Source organism: Lissotriton helveticus, chromosome 1_1 (assembly GCF_964261635.1).
Source record: "Lissotriton helveticus chromosome 1_1, aLisHel1.1, whole genome shotgun sequence".
In the NCBI taxonomy this organism is placed as follows: Eukaryota; Metazoa; Chordata; class Amphibia; order Caudata; family Salamandridae; genus Lissotriton; species Lissotriton helveticus.
The window spans coordinates 683,351,058-683,376,148 of record NC_136057.1 but is presented as its reverse complement, the minus strand read 5'-3'; the positions used below and the strand labels follow the sequence as shown (position 1 = coordinate 683,376,148).

Below are 25,091 nucleotides of genomic sequence, written 5' to 3'. Positions count from 1 at the left end.
AGCGTCTCGAAGATGACAGAGTGGGATGGGACAGGCACAGCCAGCCACCGCTCCCCTTAACAGCACGTCCTGAAACGTGGCGATGTCATTGACCGGTGAAACCCTCGTAGGTGGAGAGTCTGACAGGGTCGGTGAGTACCTTCCGCCACTAGAGGAATCCGTGTCCCTGGTGTACCTGGACCGTGACCTCTCTCTGTGGTGACGATGTCGATATCTAGAAGATCTGTGCCGACTGCGAGAGCAATGCCTCGTCCGTGAGCGAGATCTTGCTCTTCTGGGCACAGCCCGAATCACCGGCACAGGAGGCTGAGGGTGAGGCGGTTGTGGTGGCGGAGCCGAATCAGAGGCTTTGGCGGTGGAGGAGGTGGAGGAGGAGGAGGAGGTGGTGGAGGAGGAGGCGGTGGAGGAGGCGTTGGCGTCCGAAGCCGTGTGGGCGACCGGCGAGGAACCTCAGGCTGGGCAAATTCCGGAGACCTAGATGGTGAATAGGTCCTGGAGTATTCAGAGTCTGAATCACTCTCCTCTTCTTGCGAGCAGGCCTCGAAGAGGGCGCTCTGGAGGCAGTGTCCCCTGACGGAGAACGCCGGTGCCGCCTTGACCGAGGGCTGTCCGATGTGGAAATGCTCACCACGGAGGTTGACAGGCTCCTCGAAGATGACCTTCTAGACGTCGACCTCCTCGACGTCGACTTCCTTCTCGAAGTCGACTTCCTTCTCGACGTCTACTTCCTTCTTGACGTCGACCTCCCTCTTGATGTCAACGATCTCCTTCTCGACGTCGACTTGCACGTAGACGTTGACGACGAGTGGCGGTGTCGCCTCGACGGCGAGCGCCTATATCTTCGGGACGTAGATCGACGACGATCATGTGTCGACGTCGTATGTGATGTCCTCGACGAGGTCTCGACGTCCTCCCCCTCGACACCGAAGTCGCTTACACCCAGAGCCCTGGGCTGACGGGGAGCATATTGTCTTCATACCATTTGAAGTCGTAGCCATCGACGGCGACCGGGACCAGTGCCGTTTCTGGGCCTTCTTGTGACGGGGGAGCCCCCCAGAGGCCGATGCATGGGTAGTGGAAGAAGAAAGGTTCCCTCCATGCCCAGAGGTCCCACCTGCATCCTGATGTCTTCTCTGTTCCAGGCCTTGAAGACAGACCTTCTCCCTGTCACGCAGGGTCCTCCTGGAGAATGACTTGCAGATGGCACAGGAGTCAGGAACATGAGAAGATGGAAGACAGAGTATGCAAACTCTGTGAGAGTCTGACCTGGCCTTCTTCCTGCCACACTCAGGGCACTTGTCAAATAAAGCTGGCATTTTGACAAGAAATAGGTGGCTTAGCTGCCCGAGAAAGATAGCTCATTGAAGATAAAGGCCCCAGATGTCGAGTGAAACACTACAACTTTACAAAAGCTCCAAAAATGTAAGAAATACCAAAAAAGGTAGAGCTCAATGCTCCAGGGTCCTGCTAGCAGGAGCCGGAAAAAAGAACTGAAAGTAACTTGCCTTTGGCTGTGCATCATGGGGTACTGAGGGTCTCTGGAGGGTTCCTTAACCCCTTGCGCTCTGGTGACGGAACCATTCCGTCACGAGCCACGGTGGGGCTGTGCTGGTGACGGAATGGTTCCGTCACGGCCCGGCCCGGCCGCCACGCCTGCACGGCGCGTTCTAATGAGCGGGCGGGGCCGTGACGGAACCATTGCGTCACAAGCACAGCGCCACCGCGGCTCGTGACAGAGTGGTTCCGTCACGAGCATGGTGGCGCTGCGCTGCGCGGCCCCACCTCCCCCCTAGTGCCGCGGCGGAATTACCGCCGCGGCCAAGGGGTTACATTTATTTATTTATTTATGCGATTTTTACAGCGCGCAAATACCCAGGGGTGTCTCGGCGCTTTGATGATCAACTGAACAGGCAAGGCAATTATTGTGCAAACAGCCACGTTTTAAGTTGTTTTCTGAAGCTGAGCAGTGTAGGGCATGTCTTAATACTGAGGGGGAGTGAGATCCACAGTTTGGCCGTGGCAACTGTGAAGTTTCTGTCACCCCAAGTGATCTTTTTTGTGCGTGGCACATTGAGGAAGTGGGCTGATGAGGAACGAAGTGTTCTAGATGCTTCTAAAGGCCTAAAAGCGTGTTTCAGGAACAAAGGACCAGAGTTGTTAATGGCCTTGTATGCTATGCAGAGGGCCTTGATATTAATGCGGCACCTCACAGGGAGCCAGTGGAGTTTGCGAATGGAGTGGGAAATGTAATTGTGTTTAGGGATGTTAAGCAGAAGCCTGGCTGCGGTGTTCTGTACCAACTGAAGTTTTTAGAGCACCTTTTCCTGGGCGTTGAGGAGTAGGGAGTTACAGTAGTCGGTTTTTGAAAATACCAGGGAAGTGATTAGGGTCTTTACAGCTGAGGTTGGGATAAAGGGTAGGAGCTTTTTAATTTTCCTCAGAGTGAAGAAAGAGGCTGAGACAACATTATTAACATGATGGTTAAAAAGAGGCCGATCATCAAAGATGACTCCAAGGTTTCTCACTTTAGTGACAGGTGTGGGAGGAGTGCCTAAATCGTTTGGCCACCACTGAGGGGACCAACAGGGCTCAAGTTTACCAAAGGTCATGATCTCAGTTTTGTTGGAATTCAGTTTGAGACAGTTGGCCGCCATCCAGGAACTGATTGCCAACATTCCCTCTTGGAAATTGGCGGCCACCCTGTCTCCGTCCTGGTGTATTGAAAGGACTAACTGAGTGTCATCAGCATAGGTAGTGAGGCTGATGCCATGTTCCTTAATCACCCTCGCCAAGTCCGACACATAGATGTTGAAGAGGGTCGGACTTAGCGAGGAGCCCTGTGGTACACCGCAGGGAAGGGAGAGGGGAAGTGATAAAAAGGGACCTAGTTTGACATTATAGGAACGGTTATGTAGGAATGAGGCGATGAGATCCTTAGCTTTGTGTACCACACCCATGGCTGCGACACGGTCGATCAGGATGTTGTGGTCGACCGTGTCGAAGGCCGCGGATAAGTCCAACAACACCAGGACTGCCGCTCCTCCCTTGTCTATGGTGTGTCTTATCTCGTCCGCTGCCTTGATGAGTGCCGTCTCTGTTCCGTGGCCTTTCCTAAAGCCAAATTGTGTATCGTCCAGAAGGTTGTGGATGTGAATGGAGTGTGATAATTGTTGGTTCATGAGGTTCTCAAAGATTTTAGCTGGGAAAGGTAGGCAGGCAATAGGTCTGTAACTAGCCGGATCAGAGGGGTCAAGGGAAGGTTTTTTTAAAAGGGGTCTGATAATTGCTTTTTTCCACTCTGCTGGGTAGATGCCTGTTTGGAACATGTTGTTGCATATGTTGGCTAATACTGGTGAGATTGCCTCTGGAATGAGGATGGACGGAGGGCATGGGTCAAGTGGTGAGCCTGATTTAGTGGTTGTAATAAGATGGGAGATTTGTTCAAGTGTGACAGGATGAAAAAGTGGAAAAGATCGGGTGATGGAGGAAGGGGTAGAGACAGAAGTGTTTACCCTAGGTATGGTTTGAGGGGTGAATGCAGAGAATATGGAGGTGACTTTGTCAGTAAAAAAATCTGCCAGAGAATTGCAAAGTTCTTGTGAGATGTTTTCCGGTGGTGCGGGAGGGTTGGCCAGATGGTTGACCACCTGAAAGAGCTTTCTGGTGGAATTTTCTGCTGAGGTGAACTGAGTAACATAATAGCTGCTTTTCTCAGTAGCTAGCTGCTGCTTGTATTTAGTGAGCGCATTTTTGTATGTGATTTGGACAGTGGGGTTATAATGTTTGCGCCAGTTTCTTTCTAAATTCCTGCAGAATTGTCTCTGCAGGCACAGGTTTTCGGAGAACCAAGGTGCTGACGGGGAGGTACGATTTGGATAGGTTGTTTTCAGTGGTGCCTGATAAGTTATTGCAGTAGTAAGGTGCGTAAGATACTTACTGGAGGATGTGACTGGATCAGTGTCAGAGGAGTCTAATGCAGTTGCAAGAGTAGCCACTAGTTCGGGAATATTGATGTTTCTCCAGTTCCTGGACATAACTGGTGCCACGGATTTAGATGGAGGGACCGTGGGTGATTTAAAATTAATGTAGAACAGTATCGCTGAATGGTCGGTCCAGGTGAGGGGCATTTGTGAGGAGTAGGCAATGTCTGTGTTGTTACTGAATATCCCGTCAAGGGTGTGTCCTGCAGTATGCGTGGGTGCCACGACTAGTTGGATAAGTCCTGCGGCTGCCATGTCTTCTGGAGTAAGGCACGGTACCCATTTACAGACAGCCTATGGGGCTTGTCTGTCCAACCCTTCCTCTCTATCCTTTTTGTCACTTCAGGATGAAGTGCTGGCCAGTGTAGCTTTGTTAATGTCAGGCTGCATTATTTGTCTTTGATTTTTTCTTAAGTGTCTTGCAGGACTGCAGAAGAGGCCAACTTAAGAGACTATTTCGATTGCTCCGGGGTCCACGCACATGGGCGGGACTATTTACAGATTATGACTATACACAGAGATCTCCTACTATAGAAGCTGAAGTCTTTTCCATTCCTCGTTGTCAACTATATGACGTTCCTTGCTTTTGGAGTCTAAAGTACAATGATGTGTTGAAAACCAGTCTGTGCCCGGGTCGGCAGATCGAAAATTTGAAGTAACACCATTTGCTGTAGTGATTGTTGAGGTCCTGTCGACAGCCGAAAAGAGTAGGGCGATGTAAGGGCGGAATTGAGCTCAGAGATTGACGTCCAACCCCCGTGGCGGAAAAAACAATCTAACAAAGGAGCTGCTAAACACGCATAACACCGTCTAGGAGTCACTATACCTTGTGACTCGAAGAACTTCTTCACTTCTTGAAAGAAAAACAAGTTGCAAACGTCCGAGCCCAACACTAGATGGCAGGATATGCTAAGGATATGCATTTACAGCCAGCACATGCTACAAATAGTATTGAACTAAATGATGTAAATTTGTGAGTACAATTAATCTAGCGAATAGACTTTCTGGAAATTCCACTCTTTATAAGAGAAAGCGGTTACTAATGAAACAAGTAGTGATGAGTTTCTGGTTTTATTGCAATAATTTGGGTTCCCGCATGGTTTATGTGGTTTATCTTTAGACTTGAATACATTTTGTATAGTCTCTTGAAATAGCAGCAAATATAGCACTGAAGTGGATTGTGTTGTGAAACATTTATTTATTTATTTAATTTGTAGAGCGCCTGAATCACCCCGAAGGGGTATCTCTGCGCTGTGGATGTGCAACAGTAGGCAGAAGAAGGGAACAAGTTAAAATAATACAGTTTTGAGGAGCCTTCGAAACTGAAGGTGTTCAGGGTATTGTCGTAGGTGGGTGGGGAGCTGGTTCAAATAGAGGGCAAGGTGAGAGAAACATTCCCACCCATCCTTGATTTTTTAAACCGAGAAACAAGCAGAAGAGATTTAGTCCCTGAGCAAAGAGCCCGGGTAGGAATATAGTGGTTGAATTTCCTTGCAAGATAAATGGGGCCCTTGCCATTCACTGCCTTGTGGATGATGCAACAGATTTTAAACTTGAGTCGCTTGCGTACCGGGAGCCAGTGAAGCTGTTGAAGGAGGGCAAGTGAGGCCGTTCTATGTGGGGCATTCAAGACAAGGCCCTCCGCGGTGTTTTGGACTACCTGAAGTCTGCTCAGCGAGGACTCATTAGCTGAGACCAGGAGGGCGTTGCAGTAGTCTAGGCGGCTTAGTACCAATGCCTGAATAAGATTGTTCCGTGTAGATAAGGGGAGAAAAGGAAAAACTTGCCGTAACAGTCCAAGAACATGGAAACAGGAGCCAGCAGTGTAGGCCGCATGTTCTTTCATGGTCAGTGCCTGGTCTAGGCGTATGCCAACATTCTTGACAACAGTCTTAGGTACAGGGGAGTCACCTAGATCCACCGGCCACGAATCAGGTGATCACAACAGTGGTGCATCTCTGAAGAGCATGATATCAGTCTTTCCTGCGTTAAGCTGAAGGAAATTGCTCCTCATCCAGTTTGATATGACTATCATACCTTCGGAAAAGGTAGACTGGGCCTTAAGGGTGGATTTATTAAATGAAAATAAAAGCGGAGTATCATCAGCATATGAAATGGGTGTGAAACCTAATGTCCTAGGTAGGTCTGCCAGGGAAGTGACGTATATGTTGAACAAGGTAGGGCTCAGGCAATTGCCCTGGGGCGTGCCCATGGTCAGATCCATGGTCTTTGAACGAAAAGGACCTTGGTTAATGGTCTGGGAGTGGAGGGAAAGAACGCTCCTCATCCACTGAAGAGCCAATCCTCGGAGTCCAATTTCCTTCAGTCTCCTGAGCAAGATCTGGTGGGAGACCGTATTGAATGCTGCCGAGAGGTCAAGCAGCACGAGTAATATTGATTGTCTGCTGTCCAGGGGCAGCCTAATGTTATCCGTGACAGCAATCAGGGCTGACACAGTGATATGCTTGGGCCCGAATCCAGATTAGGATGGATCAAGGTTTCCGGTGGATTCGACATGGTCAGACAGGTGTTTATTAATGCGCTTTTCCAGTAACTTGCTCAGGAGGGGTAGTAGAGAAATAGGCTGGAAGTCGGACAAGTCATCCATAGGGACCTTCGTATTCTTGCGGAATGACCTGTGCCGCCTTCTATTCAATTGGAAGATGTCCCTCTCTAATTGAGAGGTTGAGAAGCGAACAGATAGGTACAGAAAGTTGTTTAGAAAAAAGGAAGACATTTTAGCTGGAATGATGTCCGGGGGAGACCCTGATTTTACTGTAAATAGCAATGATTCCAGGTCGTCATAAGGGGGGGAACTTTTCCAACAGCTGCGCTTTAGTGAGTGTGGGTGGGCGAAACTTTTCCAACAGCTGCGCCTTAGTAAGTGTGGGTGGGCTATTAGATGTAAGAACCTGCTGAGGGCTCTGAGCAGAAGTGATTATATCATAGATCAGCTCAATTTTCTGTGTAAAATGCATTGCTATTCTATCACAGAGTACTTCAAAGGGGGCCTCCTCATTGTCGCAAGCCTTTGGGTTGGTGAAGGATTTGAGAATCTGAAATAGGACTTTGGGGGCATTCCCTGCCTGGTTGAGCTGTTATGCGATATGGGCTTTGTGCAACTTTTATATTTTTATGATAGTGGGTCAGAGAGATCTTATATCTCTCTTTATCGTTCCCATCGTGGGTGTTCGGCGCCAGCACCTCTCCAGGTTTTTACACAGCCTTTTTTCTGTGCGAAGATTGGACGAGAACCAGGCTGTCTGGGGGTGCCTGGCCGTGCTAGGGTGCAGCTTCAAAGGGGCAAGAAGATCTATAGCCATTTTTACAGAGGAATTGTAACGGACCAGACCTTCCTCTACATTGTTAGACTCCACACTCCACGAAGTAGGAAAAGCAACCTGGAGGAGGTCCGGGGAGATTTTATGCCAATGTCTACAGAGGCGATAGGAGGCTGGTTGGGGTGCGTCGTACGCCCTAGGGCCCTTGATGTGGAAGTCAATTACTGCATGGTCTGTCCAAGTCAGCGGACGGGAGGGTTCGCATAGAATACTGGGCGAGTTGGTGAGGATAAGGTCAAGTGTATATCCTGCTGCATGTGTGGGGCCGTCGCTGATCTTAACTAATTCTAGAGAAGCTAGATCTGCCAGAAGCACAGAGGCATCTAAATTAGTGGTACACTTCCTATGTACAATGAAATCTCCCATCAGTAGAACATTTTTGGTGGAAAGAACGTGGGGAGCTATCAATCCCATGAGTTGAAGTGAAAATTCAGAAAGGGGGCCAGGGGGGCGGTAGACTAAGGCACCCTTCCAACTGTGTTGTGGTAGCAGGTCAATTCGGAAGACTAGAATTTCAATCTTTTCATTGCACCGTTGCTCAAGTATACACACTTTGATGCAACCTTTATGGACAATGGCTATCCCTCCCCCCACTTTGGGCTGTCTATCCAATCTTTGGATCCGGTAGCCCTCTGGGAGTGCTACTGTAATGGCGGAGGTGGAGCTGAGTTTTTCCGTCAGGAATCCTTTGTCCGGGTTCTTGGAGGTAAGTAGGTCCCACACCTCTACCGCATGTTTTGGCAGGGATCTCACATTACTTAGGAAACCTTTCCAGCTGTGACTGGAATCATTTGGAGGATTCTCTAAAGCCATTAGGGGATGGCTAACATTGTTAGAGGTGCAATGTCCTTTGTTGTGGTGAGAGCCACTAGGGTCACTGTGATTTGGTTCTATTTTAAGGTTTTGGAACTGGCTACATTTGCACGAAAAGGGACCCTCCATAGCTGGAAATGTGCTAACCATATCCCACGATTGATGAAAGCACAGGGGCGGCAAGCGTCTTTTAATGTCAAGTAAATCCAGACTTGAATATGTTAATTTATGACTAATACCCCGTTTTAGTCTGAAACGGGCAGGGGTCCTGGCTCCTGGCGATGGTTGGGCACGGACGGGAGCAGACGGGCATGCCTTTGGCTCACAGGCGGCGCACCCACTGCGTGTCTCGCCAGGCATCCGGTTTTATGGAGGGGGTTAGGCAGCTAGACCGTTAACCTCCCTCTCAGCCTGGAAGTAGCCCCTGACTGTCTCCCTCCACACAAACGGGAGGGGCCTGCGGTGGACCAGGGTTACAAAAATATTGGTATATCGGATTACTTTTGTAGGCTTTCAATGAAAGGAGAATAATATACACTGACAATTTGGTAAAGTTTAGTTTAGTGAAAAGATAAGTAAACATGTTTCACATGTAGTGCCATTTCTTCCATTTGGAAGTTTGCTCATGGCGTTTTAGGAGTTTGAGGTATTGGCTACTCATGAAAATGGCAGCAACATTTGGTATAGGCAGCTCAGGGTTAAATCAATTCTGTATGGGCACTCATCATGCTTTCCCAGCCCTATTACCCCAAAGCATTTGAGTCCCTCAAAATGCAGTGTTATAATCATAAAAACGTGTTCCTTGACATTGCACCTCTTCCTCCTACATTATGCATATTCTCTCCTAAACCCCCCATCTCCTCTCCTATGTTTGCCAGCACAAAATAGCCTGTGTATACAAACAAGGACACACCTTGGGACAGGAAGACATAGGTACTAGGATAGAGTGTCTTATGTCCCATGCAGGCCCCTTGCTGTTTTCCCTTTGTTAAAATAATGCTAGTCTTTATTTTGTTTTGCACACATTACTACACACATGTATTTTTGCTTTGTGCCACTCTGTATATTCACACAAGAGCGTACTGTTATTTTCGTGTTCTTCATTTTCCTGGGATTCAGTCTGAACACTGTAGACAAGGTCAAACATCAATGCCCCTTTTTATTCTGTTTTGTTCAGGCGTTATCACATTAACAAAACACAAACATGCAGCTGTTTAGGAACACATACTCTTTGTCATATAGGTATTAAAGACAGGCAAATACACAGACGATATCGCGACTACACCCGAGATGTAGAACCTTTATCTGTGCTTTCTACGATACGGGGTCCGCTGCTAACACCCAGAGATCTTTGGACATAGTCATTTTGCTTCTGTAGAAGAGGAGAGGGTTATTTTACCCTGTCTTATATAAAAACCACTCCTTTTATGATTTATGGATTACATACTATGCTGACCGTATTTGTGTTAGGCATCTTCTTATTGCAGCACTCATACTGCATACTAGAGAACGTAGTTAAAATAAATATTTTAAACTTTTCTTGGGTCTCTGTCAGATTTCATTGTGGACAAGTATGAGTGTGAGAGCAAAAGGGGGTGTCCTGTCACCACGATTCCTGGGAGGGTAAGGAGTGTTGCGTTCTGGAGTGTCTAATCACTTGTTCCTCTGTGAGGGAGTAGGAGGGCAAGTGAGACACTATAGCTAGTCGGTCCCGGGTTCATGGGTACTAAAGTAGTAGGAAAACTCAGTCCCTGCCAACTACGGTTCTATTGTCCCATGCATAGTTCTGTGATTTCGCATTATCCCTGCAACAAGGGATTACACCCAATGGGCTAAAGAATTTAAAAAAAACGGGCTGGGGAGAGACTGGAACAGGCAGGCAGGTGATGTGAAGAAGCAGAATGATATGTCAACTAGGACAGCAAGACGCAGACTCTGGGACAGTTTTAGATCCAACCTCTCAGGTGTCACACTGGGAAAAACTACAACTGCTGATCACAATGCCCACCTACTATGATCAATCAGGTGCCACAAAAACACACAACCCTCTGTGGGCTGTACAGTCGGGCATCACACAGCTAAAATGACTACAGGACCCACTACTCACAGGATCACAGATGCTGGGGAAGATCACAAGACCCAACTCCCAGCTAGTACCCCCAAAGCAAGCAGGTAATAATCTGCTATTCTCGACAATGGCAAGTGGTGTGCATGTGTGACTGATGTTCTGATTTAGAAACCGCACTTAACAGTGCAGTGTTAAGATGTTTGTAGTTAAAGAGAAACAAAACTTTCATTTTGAAAATGCTTTAATAAGGAAGTGTTGACAACACTGCTTTGCAAAATGTAAAGGTACTATACAAATTCTTAATACAAAAAGAATAAATTAACGGCAGAATTCTTTTAAAAAATTCTGCAACTTTTTCTACAACATACATTTTGTCATTGAATACAGATGAACAGAATCCAGTAAAATCATTTTGACATGCTCTACGGTCAGTTTTAGGAGCAACCTAACCCATTATTTTAAACTAGAATCCATTGTACACAACTTGTAATAAAACTATTGACATTAACATATGTAAAACTTTACACCTAGTTAACTAAGCAGTAACTGTTCATCTGATAGCACCTGAATGGGGTTTACTATTTCCAAAACTAAAATGAATACGGAGTAAAAACTAACCCGAACTGCTAGGACATGTCCAACACTTGTCTGCATAACACCTGTGGGGACTGAAACAAAGGTTTGCCACAACCCCGCAGTATATGCAGGCCTCGAAACAATACTCCCTGCAGTGGTGGTCTCGTCAAAGACCAGGAGGGTCTAAAAACATAAAAAAATAAAACATGGTTTCTCAAGTGCTTGTTTACAATATCTATATTATACCCCACCACATCATACTGCAGCCTGTTAATCTCAGACGATTAACATTTTATCTACAACTTTGTATAACTGAATTCAGCTAAACAGTAAAACCTGTTTTACTTAATCTCTGTCTTTACTACCAGACCGGCTCACACTTGCTGTTATTGCAAAATGAAGCAACAGTTTCTTTAAAAAAAAGAAAAGAAGAAATGAAAGTGATAAAAGTTGTTTTCTTAAATCATTTTTAACAGAAACCTACAATTGAAAAAACGTTCATGTACGAGTTCAGTGACTTGTACTGTATGTCAACGTCTGTGGATAAATGTCTTTAGAAGTAGTGATGTGTGAGAGCAGAGTTCTCACCCTCCTGGTTTAGTCCAGTGTCTCTTGGACCACCTACGAAGTTTACCTCTTTCAGTAATGCTCAACGAAGTCTTCAGTTTGCGCCCCCGCTAGCAGCTCGCCCATGCCTTTTCAAACAGAGGACAACAGTATGCTCTGCTTGCAGGAGTGGGGCACTCCCCTTCCCCAGATCTAAGGCAGCCAGATGCCCATAAGCAGACTCTTACATGCTGCCTTCATATGCTTGCCTAGTTTTGTGCACTAGTTTGTTAAAAAAACGTATTTGAGGCCGTCCAAGTTTGGCAACTGATGAGGTACGTACAAAGCATTTCACGCATTACTATGTGTGGTTACACAAATTAATGCTTATTAGTCCCTCCTTTCTTTTGGTACTCGAATGGAGATTTCTGTGTATCACAGATGCAGCAGCTTGTTGTAGTTCAGCTTGGTCACACCAGAAAAGACTTCTCCTAACAGTGCTGGCTGGGTCTCTTGAACAACAAGGTATGTTGCAATATGGTGCTGAAAGAAGCCCTTTGCTACACAAGTGCTCTAAAGAATAATCCTGTAATAGTCTGATGCTAATGTAGCTTTACAACCACCCTAGATAACTGATGTGCTTTCATTTGATTTTATGTACACTTTGTGAGTAAATGTGATACTATTTTCTGGTTGTATGATTCAACAGTACAGCTTTTGGCATTTCATGTTTTATTTTCACATATTGCAAGTAGAAAAACAAAATCTCTGCGTGTATTGGTGTTTCACTTGTACCAGCTAGTCCAGCTATGACTTGTGCCTGCTTATATCCCACCCTGGCACACCATCTCCTGGTCACGCGTCCAGTGTTAACAGTGAGTTTCCGTTCATGATTTTAGGCCAGGGCCCGAAAGATATCTCCTTCCCATTACACTGGGAACAATGTCAGACTCACAGTAAAAATAGAAACAAAAAACCACGAAATTGATACTTCCAGACAGTAGGGTGTCCATACACACACAACTCAGAAGGGCTTTAGTTGCAGCAGGCCACTGATGAAAACTGTCATGTCTTCCTGTTCTTTGGTAGCAATGGAGCAGATGTTGCTCCTCTGGCACAACTGTGGCTTGTTACTGTTATTCTGTCTCCTAAAATTAAACTACTGCAGAGGGTGAAAAGAAATGAAACCGTCAATTTACGCGAGTAGTTATCTGTTGGCCAAAGTTGCGGATTCGTGGTCTTCTTTCTAGCCGCAGAACCGACAGTTGTGTTGAATACCATAACCGCTGGATATGAACATATGTATCTTTATTGATCCTCAAACGAGGGCATGGGAGGCACAGGACAGGCAGCGGTAGTACTGATATTCACAGATGATGGTATGCATAGAACCAGGGCTTGATAATGTCGTCTCACCTCCGTCTCCAAATGAAAAGTGCCAAGAGCAGAAGCTGGTGCGAGGTGACAGTGCGTCTGGGTAAGGCAAATGAGAGGCAGTGAAGTGATCTCCGAATGGCATGGATGTGATCAATGAGGTCACGGGTTCACACTAGAGTGCCGGGCTTGACTTTTTCCTGTCCATACCACTGGACATCAACTATTTCTGGATAGAGGGGGGAATCCATGAAACTGCTTTCGCTGTAACTCCTAGAAGAGAAAAGAGAATGTGTGTAAAGAAACAAACTTGATTCAGTTTATAAATACTTCACACCAATAAATCATGATTTTCGTTGACTATAATTATGTGTTGGGATTTCTTTTTTAGCCAAACCATTCAGCAAAATCATCGGACAGATTGTTCATGACTGCATCTGAACCTGACCATTTTGATAACTTTATTCTACATTTTACTTTTAACATGGTGCAGAACCAAAATTAACAACAAGTCCTTGTGTCTAACAATGGGAAAGGATCACTTACAGAAGCACCATGGATCAATGGTTAGCAAAAACACTCAGGTCCTAGTCTACACTGTGTATAATGCAGGACAGCCTGCAGCATCTACCGGCCTTCATACAACATATAACTAATTAAACAACAAATTAAAAATAGCCAGAAAGAAAACAAATCTCCAAAAAAGTAGCCTTTGTCCTTATGAATGGTTGCAGACCAATTGAAAGCAATCAATTGTATGTGCGTGGACACCGGTGACACCCACTGAAAATGAGCCAATTGGTGCCCTGAGAAGATTGCCTGTTTGTAAAGTGAGTGGACAGCATGCTCCACTCACCTCTCACCAAGTACCAGCTCAGGGGTTTCGTAAGTAAAGACCATGCTTCATATTTCACAGAATTTTTAATACACAACAGGAAATGTTTCGGCAATTTTTCGCTCTTATCCTTTGAAAATAGCTTCTGTCATAATGTAATAAACAATCAGAAATGAGTTAGCAAAAGGGCCCTCTATGTGCTCTTAGGTTCAAAGTGCACACTGGACTGTACGGTTCCTCGGCACTGTTACTGCAGTAACATTTCTACAATGGCTGAGCTTTCAAAGACTGGCCCAGTCATTCCTTTCCTAAGACTATTGTAACACAAACAGACTGACCAGGGATCTGACATAACCTCCTCCTGATTTTAATGCCCAATCTGTACATAATTAATAGCGCTCAATATGCTCCAGAAGCGCACTTCTGTTCATTCATTCTGGATGAAAAGACATGAACTCTAATCTACTGACCTTTCTAATTCCTTATTACGCAGGGGTCGGGTAATTACTGTGTACGGCAAATACGTCCTACAGTGAGTTTGATATGCCAAAATGAGGGATAATATGGAAAGTCTGTGTTGACCACACCGATTTCTAGAGGTTAGATTATTTTCCATCCCTTTTCCCCAACAGATATTGCCATGTTGTTCTTTGTGAAATTTGTTAGAGTACTGTTAGAAGGAGGTTCTGACACTAAGGGCCGCCCGGATTTTTTGCTTTTTGAGCACCTAATTGTTGAGCTTTTACTGTGGGGGAGCCTCATAAGCTTGGACTCACCCACAGTGAACTCTTAATGAAGGAGACTGAATGGAGATTTTACTGGTGTCCCCTTGGCTTGACTAGGTCGCTGCGCAGCAGCTGGAGTAAGGGGCACCGCGCTGGTTACATGCAGACACATGTGTACATGCGTGGGCACACGTGTAGGGGCTGCACAGGGGAGATTCCTACCGAGCGCAGTCCAGGAGCAGCTACAGAGTGAATGGTGTGGCAGGACTTAGGCAGAATTGGGTGGTAACATGGAATAGGCTTTATACACTGGAAGGAAACATGCCAGGGAAAGTCAGTGTGTTTTACTGTGTTTTTCACTTCATTATTCCCTTATGGGGAGGTGAAACCCATAGCTAGAGTAACTTCCACAAGGCCTACAGTTTTCCAGACATGCACTAAAGTCCCCTGTAGCGGATGTGAAAAGAAGTATTCTGCAGAGCCCAAAGTCCTATTTGTACTGATTTTGGGTCATCCAGAAATTTCATATTTTTCGGAGTCCCTGGCTGGGGTTTGGCCCTGGCAGGTTAGATTAATGACCTTTCTTCCCAGAGCGAAGATCTTCCCTCCAAGGAGAAAAGATAGGTGGAGCTACACGCCAATACATCAACTGCTGTCGCTGGGTGCCAGGCACCAAGCTGAACCACGGTGAAGGCAGCACTGGGGAAAGGGGGGTCATGTGGCAAGAGACGCCTCCATTTTGAACAACCCAGAGGCTGGACAAGAAGGAGGGAGCAGGGGCAAAGAAGTTATGTGTCGCCGTTTGTTAGGACACACAGCGACTTCCTGCCAGCCCCCTACTCAACTTTTAAAAAGTACTTGCACAGGAAGAGAAGCTCTCTCTGGGGTGTGGTCTGCTGAGGCGTAAGGTGCTGGAGCCTGGCAATGGGCAGTTGGAAGGAGAGACCCCCTGACTGTCACCCAGGCCCCTAACAGCACCAGAAGAAGTGCCCAAGACCGGTACGCAGAAGCAAGGGCCTCTGCGCAGGGAGAAGAGAGGCGCAGGGAACCAGTGAAGATCTGTCCCTGCATAATACACTCTCTTGGAGACCCAGAGGGCGAAGGAGAGTGCTCCCAGTGGCCGGGGGATGCCACCAGGAGCAAGAAGACGTGAGAATGGGGCAGATCGGACCCCCAGGGGCTGAGATATGGACCCCGGAAGGTAGGCGACCGTTGATCCCTAAGAAGACCAACGACGAAGCGCGTGGGGCTCCGCCGCTGGTCTCAGAGATGCCCCCGGGATGGGTCAGGTGCCAGGGGCTGCCCCCAAGGAGAAGTAAAGCCGAAAGCGCCATCGCGCTCCCCGTGAAGGTGCCCTCCATGGGGGCCAGGAGCCCACCCTGGCCCCCAACAAAGATGGAGGCGGGGGAGCGCAGTCGCGCCCCCTCCTCCGCCAGGAGGGAAGCCGGGGAGCGCCATTGCGCTCCCCGTGAAAATGCCCCCACGGGGTGCCAGGAGCCCACCCTGGCCCCTGACAAACCTGGTGATGGGGCGCGCAGTCGCTCAACACCATCCAGAGCAGGAGTGGCCCGGGACCCCATCTCCAGGCCCGAAGGTGGCAAAGTGAGGGGGAAAGCTGTTGCACCCCCCCCCCAAAGATATCCAGGGGCCCGGGACCCCATCCCCAGGCCCCGACGATGAGAAGGCTGGGGGAGTGCCGCCACACTCCCCCGAGGTCCCGACGGGACTGCTGGGTCCGCGTCTGCCCGCCGGAGTGGGCAGACCAGAAGAAATCGGATGGCTCCCGCTGCAGCACAGAAGAGTGCTGGCCGTGCGGGGAGCTGGCGGGGGCAGTCAGGGGTGGGCTGCCCTCCAACACAGGGGACAACAGGTGGGACCGGGACCCTCAGAACAATGGAGTCGGAGGGGCCCGGGCCCACAACAACTGGCAGAGCGGCTGGGGTTGGGCTCCTGGAGCTGCATCTTCTTATCTGGGGGTCCGGGTGGGACCGGGCCCCCCACTGAGGCCCAAGATGCGGCTGGAGGCCACAGCACGGCTCTCCCCGAAGCAGCGGGAGAGGCGCTCATCATTTATGCAGCAAAGCCCATTTGCCTTGCCGGCCAGAACCGGCCTGCAAGGGCAATCCAGCGTTTTCAAGGCTTGTGGTGGCCCCAGGTGAACGGGGTCACCACCACACATGTGCTAAGGTGCTGGGGGAGCTGCTAGAGAGGCGCAGTTTCCCCCCTGCACGAAGAGGTAAGTCCCACCCTAAGTGTCTTGGGTATTGGAGAGAATAACCCCTCAAGGGCTCAGCACGCATTTTCAACCTCCTGGGCTGGAAGGAATATGCTACTTACCAGTATGCATCTGTTCTTGGCATGTAGGGCTGCTGACATTCACATCTTTACATAGATCGCCGCCTAGTGTTGGGTCCGGATGATTGCACCTTGTTGTCCTGGAAGAGTCTTCGAAGTATCACAAGATAGGTGACTCCTCCCCTGGACTACAGTGCGCATGGGCATCTTCTCCATCCTCAGATTGTTTTTCGCCATTGTGGCAAAGATGAAGTATAGAAAAGTAAGAGATGTCCATGTAAATGTATGTAGAAAAGTACTGCAGCTGTGACAGGCACCGGGGAGGAGGGTGGACGATATGAATGTCAGCAGCCCTACATGCCAAGAACAGATGCATACTGGTAAGTAGCATATTCCGTTCAAGGCATGTGGGCTGCTGAATTCATATCTTTGCATAGACCGTATAGCAGCATTTCCTCTAGCGGTGGTCACCTGTACCAGCTGCAGCAGTTTGGAAAAGAGTTGTAAGGACAGCCTGGCCCACAGCAGCTTGCTGCTTTGATTGCACATCTACACAGTAGTGTTTAGTGAAAGTGTGTATGGTAGACCATGTAGCTGCCTTACATATCTCTTCTAGGGGAATGTTTCCTAGGAATGCCATGCCCCCATTTTACACGTTGAGTGTACTTTTGGGGGAACTGTTAGAGTGCGTTTAGCTTTTTGGTATCATATCTGAATGCATTTAACCATCCATCTGGCTATTCCTGATTTTGAGATGGGATTCCCTTTATGTTGTGGTGCAAAAGCAACAAATAATTGCTTTGTTTTCCTGAATGATTTGGTTCTGTCAATGTAATATAGCAGAGCCCTTTTTACATCTAGTGTGTGTAGGGATCTCTCAGCCACTGACTACGGGTTTTGGAAGAAAACTGGCAATTCAATGGACTGATTGATATGGAAAGTGGACATAACTTTTGGCATAAACAGGGTTAGTACGAAGCACTACCTTATTGTTATGTATTTGCATGAAAGGTTCTTGAATGGTTAATGCCTGTAGCTCACTCACTCTCCTAAGGGAGGTAATGGCAATCAAAAATGCTACCTCCCAATTTAGAAATTGTAATTCACATGAATGTAGTGGTTCAAACTGAGGTCCCATAAGTCTGGTTAGTACTATATTTAAGTTCCAGACTGGTGAAGGCAGGTGCTTTGGAGGGATTATCCTTTAAGTCCTTCCATAAAAGCTTTGATTGGGGGTACTTTAAACAAAGACATGTGTTGTCTATTTTGGAGGTAAGCTGCAATAGCAGCAAGATGTAGTCTTATAGAAGAGTATGCCAAATTGCATCTTTGAAGATGCAGTAGGTAACAGATAATGTTTTGGATGGAAGCATCTAATGGGTTGATTTGGTTATTTTTGCAATAAATAACAAATCTCTTCCATTAAGCTGCATAGCATGCTCTAGTAGTTGGACGTCTTGCCTCCTTGATAATGTTCATGCAATCAGGAGGCAAATTAAGGTACCCAAACTCTAAGACTTCAGGAGCCAGATCGCTAGGTTCATCTGATTGGGATCTGGGTGCCTGATTTCTCCATGGTTCTGAGTTAGAAGATGTGGCGAGAGGCGCACTCTTTGGTGGGGAACTACTGAAAGTTCCAGAAACGTTGTGTACCATGGTTGTCTTGCCCATGTGGGAGCAACCAGGATCATTGTGAGTGACTGCTGGCGTAGTTTGCGTGCCACCAGCGGAATCAGTGGGGCTGGTGGAAAAGCGTACGCAAATTTGCCTGACCAGTTCATCCATATTGCATTGCCCTGTGACAACGGATTTGGCAACCTGGCGGCAAAGTACTGGCATTTTGAGTTTTCATTTGTGGCAAACAGGTCTATCTCTGGATGCCCCCATTGCTGAAAGAACAGTGTAGCTGTTGGCTGCGCCTGCTTAACAAATCTGCTACTTGATTGTCTTACCCCGGCAGGTGTTCTGCTAGGAGAAAGATGTTCTTTGGAATTGCCCACCTCCATATGCTCTGTGCTAGGTGAGATAACTGTGGAGAGTGTGTCCCTCCCTGCTTCTGTATGTAATACATGGCAGTTATGTTGTCCGTCCGGATCAACACAGTCTTGTTGTACAAGTACTTCTGAAAAGCTTTCAGTGCTAGAAACACTGCGAGCAACTCTAAGTGGTTGATGTGCAGTGTTTTTTGTTTGATTGACCAGAGCCCTTGAACTGTGAATTGAAGTAGGTGGGTTCCCCAACCCGTCAGTGATGCGTCCGCTGTTAGTACTAGTTGTGGAACCGGCTCTTGGAACAGTTGCCCCTTGGAAAGGTTTTGTGGGTTCCACCACTGCAGAGAGTTGTAAGCGCGACTGTCCACCAACACTAGGTCTTCAAATGCGTCCACTGCCTTGCTAGACATTCTTGCAGTGGACGCATTTGAAGTCGGGTATGAGGGACAATGAATATACAGGAGGCCATTATGCTTATGAGCTGCATGAACACTCAAACTGGTAAGAAGTGTTATGGCTGAAAGTTTTGAATGAGAGTCTGCATATTGGCTATCCTGGCTGGATTTAGATATGCTTTTGCTACTGAGGTTTCTATTGTGGCTCCCAGATATTGCTGTATGTGGGAGGGCTGTAGATGTGATTTTGGGTAATTTATGGAGAACCCCAGACTGTGCAGCAGCTGTAGTGTTTGAGACGTATGGCTTGCACACTGCGCGTACGAGTTGGCTTTTATGAGCCAATCGTCGAGGTATGGAAACACGTGGATGTGTTGCTTTCTGAGGTGTGCTGCTACAACCGCTAGGCATTTTGTGAAAACTCTTGGGGCCGTAGTTACCCGAAGGGGAGAACTTTGAACTGATAATGTTGCCCTGCTATTGTGAACCTGAGGTATTTTCTGTGAGCTGGATGTATAGGTATGTGAAAGTATGCGTCCTTGAGGTCTAATGTAGCAAGGTAGTCGTTTTGCTGGAGTAACGGGAGTACTTGCTGTAGAGTAATGATATGGAAATGCTCTGAGAGTATGTATTGATTTAGCGGTCTGAGGTCTAGAATGGGTCCGAGGGACCCATCCTTCTTGGGAATTAGGACGTATAGAGAGTATACTCCTGTCCCTTGATGTTGAAAAGGGACTGGCTCTATGGCTCCCTTTTCTAGCATGGACGCATCCTCTTGTTGTAACAGTGTGATGTGTTCTTTGGACATAGGACGATGTTTGGGTGGTATGTTGGGTGGAGTAGAAGTGAGTTCCATGCAGTAACCATACTGGATAATTTGTCTCACCCACCTGTCTGTGGTAATGGCATTCCAGACTGGTAGGAATTGTTTTATTCTGCCTCCGACCGGTGTTGGGTGGTTCGGAGGGAGTGTGATAAAGTCACTGTTTGGTGGCAGTGGAGGCTCTGGTGTTATTGCTGTCACGTCCCCTGCCCTTGTTATTGTTTCCCCTATAACCCCCTCTGTTGGAGCCTTTATTAAAAGTACTCTGGGTGTTACTTTTGAATGTAGAGGAAGCCTGTGATGTGTTGCCTCTTGCGGAGACTCTGTAGGAGGAGCGACAAAAGGAACCTCTGTGTTGTTGAAATTGAAGAGTGCCCATAGACTTAGCAGTTTCAGTATCTTTTTTCATTTTGTCTAAGATTGAGTCTACTGCTGGACCAAACAGGAAATCTGGGTTAACTGGTTGGATGAGGATTGTGGATTGCACCTCGTTCTTAAAACCAGAGATGCGTAATAACGCATGCCTGCGTAGTAATACACTAGTATTAATGGATCTTGCTGCTGTATCAGCTGCATCAAGCGCACATTTAATTCAAGCATTAGTTATAAACTTGCCTTCCTGAATGAGGTTGTTAGCTTTAGCTTTAAAAGGTTCTGGTAAATGTTGTAGCAAACCTTCAAGTTCATCGTATTGCACTCTATCATAGTGTGCTAATAAAGCCTGTGTGTTTGCAATCCTCCATGAATTTGCAGCTTTTGAGGCCACCCTTTTGCTTGAGGCTTCTAAGATCTTAGACTCCTTGTCAGGAGGGGGAACATCTCCTGTTGTTTGTGAGTTGGCTCTCTTTCTGGCGTTTTCCACTACTAGTGAGTCTAAATGCAATTGGGATTTGATATAGGCGGGGTCGGAAGGGGCTGCCTTATATTTCTTCTCTATTTTGGGATTGAGTACCCGCGCTCTGGCTGGATCTTTGAATATGTCTGGTGCATGTTTAGGTACCCCTTTTAACATAGGAAGTGTCCTGACATTTTTCTCAGAAGTAGGAAAGGTGTCAAATAAAAAATCCTCTTCTATGGGGTCAGTGTGCATGTCCACATTGTGATATTTTGCTGCCCTATCTAGCAATTGATTAAAAAGAATGGTGTCGTCAGTAGGCGACGGTGTTGTAGGGTATGTGGAGGTGTCTGGGATGGGCTGTGGATCATATGGATCTTTTTGGTCATCCCATGGGTTATCTTGTGCATCAGGATCCTGTGGCTCATCAAAATTGCCATGAGGCTCTACCCCCATGTTCTCTTCCTCATCATACTGTGAATGTGTAGGAGAGTAGGGCACAAAAGGCATATTAGGATAGAGAGGAGGAGGAGTGAAAGGTCTTGAGGGAGTTGTCCCGAAGTCTTTTTTCTTTGGAGGAACAGGGGAAGGAGTGTCCGTGTCCAATTGTCTCTTTTTCCGATGGTAAACTGTAACCTTTCCTGTTTCAGGGTCTATGTACAGTTTAGATTGTTCCTCACTCACTGGATCAGGATGGAAGAGTTCTTCCTCAACTGTCTGTGACCTTGGTGCCGATGTTTTTGGCTTGGTGACTAGTCCGTGACTTTTTGGCTCGAGAGCCTTAGGTCGTGGAGCTCTGTCTGGTTCGACTGTTGCTTTAGGGTCAGAGACCTTTTTCGGTTCGACGACTTTGTCCTTGTCGACGTTCTTTAGTACTTTAACAGTCTTTTTTGGTTCGGCGACCTTCTTTGGATCGACAACCTGTTTCGGATCGACCGGAGTCTTTGGTTCGATACGTTTGTATTGTTTTTTGTGCTCGACGACTTTTTTCGACTCGATGTTTTTGCTCGAGTCAATGGCTTTTTCCGTGTTGACGGGCTTTTTCTCCGGGTCGAGTATCTTCTTTGGATCAACGACCTTCTGTGGCTTAGAGCTCTTTTTCGGCTCTAGAATTTTCGGCTCGATAACTTTCTTGGGTTGGCCGGCCTTCTTTTGTTCGAGAACCTTCTTCGGTTCGCTAACTTTTGGGTCGACATCCTTCTTTGGCTCACTGACCTTCGGTTCGACAACCTTTTTGGGGAGAGTGTTACTCGGGCCAGGTGTATCAAAAGGCTTAGCCTTGGGCTTCGGAGCCGAGCCGGAAGGCGGGGCTTCCAAAGTAACTTGTCGATCTCGGCTAAGGCCTTTAGGCGATGCGTCGACCAGAGCCTTTTCTTTTGGAATAAGTGGGGTCGGGGGCTGAGTAATCACTTTTTGCCCCGGTGTGATCTGGTAATCGGAGTCAGACTGGTCTTCAACGGTGACGATTTCTAGATCCTAGTCTGCCGCTTCCGGGAGGTCGTGTTCGTCATCGAAGATGTTCTCCGGTTCCGGTGCCTGCCGCTGCATCTCTTGCCTAGCGGCCCGTCGATTCCGGATGGTTTTCTTCAAACGGAATTGGGCACATGCTGAGCAAGTTTGTTCGTTATGTTCTGGTGATAAACACCTGTTGCATACTGTATGTTTGTCAGTATGCGGGAATTTGGCGTGGCATTGTGGGCACCTTTTGAACAGACTCCTTTCCATCGACAGCAGTCCCACGTGGCGTCGAAAAGGCCCAACGGCCCGCGTCGACGACCGGATTGAGATGGAAAGTTAAAACGAGTCAAGGAGTACTGAACGAGAACAATACCGTCGAGGTTGAAGGCCTTTTGGCCTTAGAAAGTAGGTTAGTTTCGCTTACGAAGTTGGAGTAGAGGAATAACATCCGACCCAATGGCGGAAAAAAACAATCTGAGTATGGAGAAGATGCCCATGCGCACTGTAATCCAGGGGAGGAGTCACCTATCTCATGATACTTCGAAGACTCTTCCAGGACAACAAGGTGCAATCATCCGGACCCAACACTAGGCGGCGATCTATGCAAAGATATGAATTCAGCAGCCCACATGCCTTGAACCTTTTGTTCTTCAGCTGAGGGTAAATTGAAAAGTGCTTTATGGAGTGAAGGGCTGAGGTGGTGGATGTCTGGAAGAGGGCATCCCCTTGAGGTGAAGAGGTGTAATTGCACCACAAATGCTTTCATTAATGTTATTCCTTATAGAGGGACTGAGGTCATGTGTAATGTGAAGTACTGGTGCAAGGTGATGGCATAAGCAAAGTTGGGTTATGTATCAGACATTCCTGCTAGGGTGTTTGGCTTTATATGCATAATCCTGTGATCATCTGTGAAGCCTTTAGGGGCTGTAATTGCAAGGCATCTTCAATGATATCCAAATGTTATGAGTACTGTCATTCTAAAGTGCACGTAAACATGTATTCTTGTTGCTGCGCTTAGGTGAAGACCCCAGACTGTTAGCCCTTAAGATGTAGAGGCGCATACTTTATGATCAGTAGGAGATGCTCAGTCAGGGTCATGTGTCACCAAGGCAGGTGTACCCCAGTTTAATGCTTGATGAGGTAATGGGGGGGGCGGGAGGTGGGCGCCACTGGGATGGTGCCAGTGTGCAGGGCCCTCGCTCCAGGATATGTTCAACTAATTGCATTGAGGGCAAGATGATGTGCATGCATGGGTGTGGTGGTACTAGACTCCACCCTCCTGCGGGAGGAGTAGAGTTGTTATGCAATTTCACAAAGTAATTCCAACAGCTTATGTATATTTGTCAATTGGTGCACAGTATTGAGTAGTGTGTGTGTTTAATAAATGTACTCTTACTTTTATTAAAGCAATGTACAGACTGAACAATCAATTATTGAGTGATATTTTTGCGCACCTGCAAATGGCGATTACTAGCCCACCCCACCTCCCTTGAGTAAGCCTCAGACTGCTCTGCAACTATACCCTCTGAGAGTCAGGCGCTACAATTGGGTGTTTGATTCCCAGTGAAGGACAAATGTAGTCATGATATTTGTGCAGGCCTCAAAGATGCTGCCTTGTTTTCCAACAAGGACAATTGCAGGGTACGCTTTTATTACCTGTGTAGTATTTACCCCAACCAGGAGAAAATACCCCCTGGGATAGCTGCTACACATTCAAAATTCCAATCCCAAGCAAATTCCCATTTGCACAGGCATTGTCATTTTTCCAACTGCTCATAACCAGTGCCCATGAGGTCTAAATGTTGGCAGATAAGGGTCTGAGGCGCATACGGAGAGATTTCTGCCGAGGATAACACAACGTGTTCAAGTGAGTAAACCAAGATAACAACCTTTTGCTTCAATTATCATGTTGAAAGCTTAGCTAGTTATCCCCTTGGATGCTGCTGTTTGTGGCCTCAAAGTATGCAAACAAACAATAATTAAATAAATTCCACTTGGCAGTTAAATCCAGTGTGATTACTGGGTATTATTGCAATAAGATTGTGTTCTTTCTCAGTTCCAACGTGGCCACAATTGAATAAATGAAAAACGGAATGTCACATTCAAAAAACAAACTGCAGGCAATAATAAATGATAAAGCAAGAAATGCCCCTTACCATACCGTACCTCTAATCATCAATACTTTGGTGAGTAGGAGACTCATCCAAACTGGGTGAGCTTTCAGTTCCTTCTCTAAGCATCGGAAAGCAGAGGAAGGAAAAGGAAAGGAGGAGAGTTAAAGGCAACACAGACAAGAGGGGTGTTACAGCAGTTAGAGAGGAAGACAAGTCCTAGTTTTGAGAGGAAGCAGTTAGTGACATATAAGGAAAGAAAACTCGAAGTTTTGTCTTCACAAATTTAAAAAAGAGACTTTGCAAGATTGGAGGTTGCAAGACTGCTTCATTTAATAAAAAAAAATAGTGTTCTGGATGACAGTTTCCATGTTTGCAAGTAATATGCACAAGCAAAACTGGCAAGGACCAAGCCCATATTATGTGGCAGTGGGAGCATCCATTTGGCAAACATACATTCATTCCATTTGGCAAACATACATTCATTCCATTTGGCAAACATACATTCATTACATTTGGCAAACATACATTCATTACATTTGGCAAACATACATTCCATTAGGCCCAGGAAACTTGGATAAACAGAATCAAGTTGTCATTGCAAAATCCCCTTTGGCTCATATCTCGCCGACTCTGTGTCTTATAATACTATGACTAAAAGGAAAGCGATGCTTTACTGTGGTAGGATAAAATATGCTTTTTTCGTGACAGCACAAAAAACAATACCAGTTGCCTGGTGCAGTTTGAAAAAGGCATACAGTTTGGAGCACGAAATGATATCAAAGTTTTTCAATGTTACAGATCCAGTGGCAAATAATCTGCTATTCTCCAGTTCTGCCACCATCCAAAGTTCTTCCTTGCACACTCTTAGCAACGCCCTTTCTGGATACACAGTCATCAAGTAATTTGATGAACAACCTATAGG

The 25,091-nt window shown here is 46.8% G+C and overlaps 1 protein-coding gene across 7 annotated transcripts in view; it reads right to left on the bottom strand.

Annotated features, from left to right (window-relative positions):
* Window positions 1–10,425: 10,425 nt before the first annotated feature.
* The window catches only part of FRMD4A (FERM domain containing 4A), an 853,273-nt gene continuing 838,607 nt past the window's right edge, over window positions 10,426–25,091 (bottom strand). For 6 of the 7 annotated variants that reach the window (XM_078674208.1, XM_078674207.1, XM_078674206.1 and 3 more), the window contains exon 23: window positions 10,426–12,971. In XM_078674208.1, coding sequence (XP_078530334.1) covers window positions 12,869–12,971 — 103 coding nt within the window. In that variant the 3' untranslated portion in view covers window positions 10,426–12,868. Of the gene's footprint in view, window positions 12,972–24,221; window positions 24,288–25,091 lie in introns of all 7 variants that reach the window. The other variant, XM_078674209.1, reaches the window with a different exon arrangement.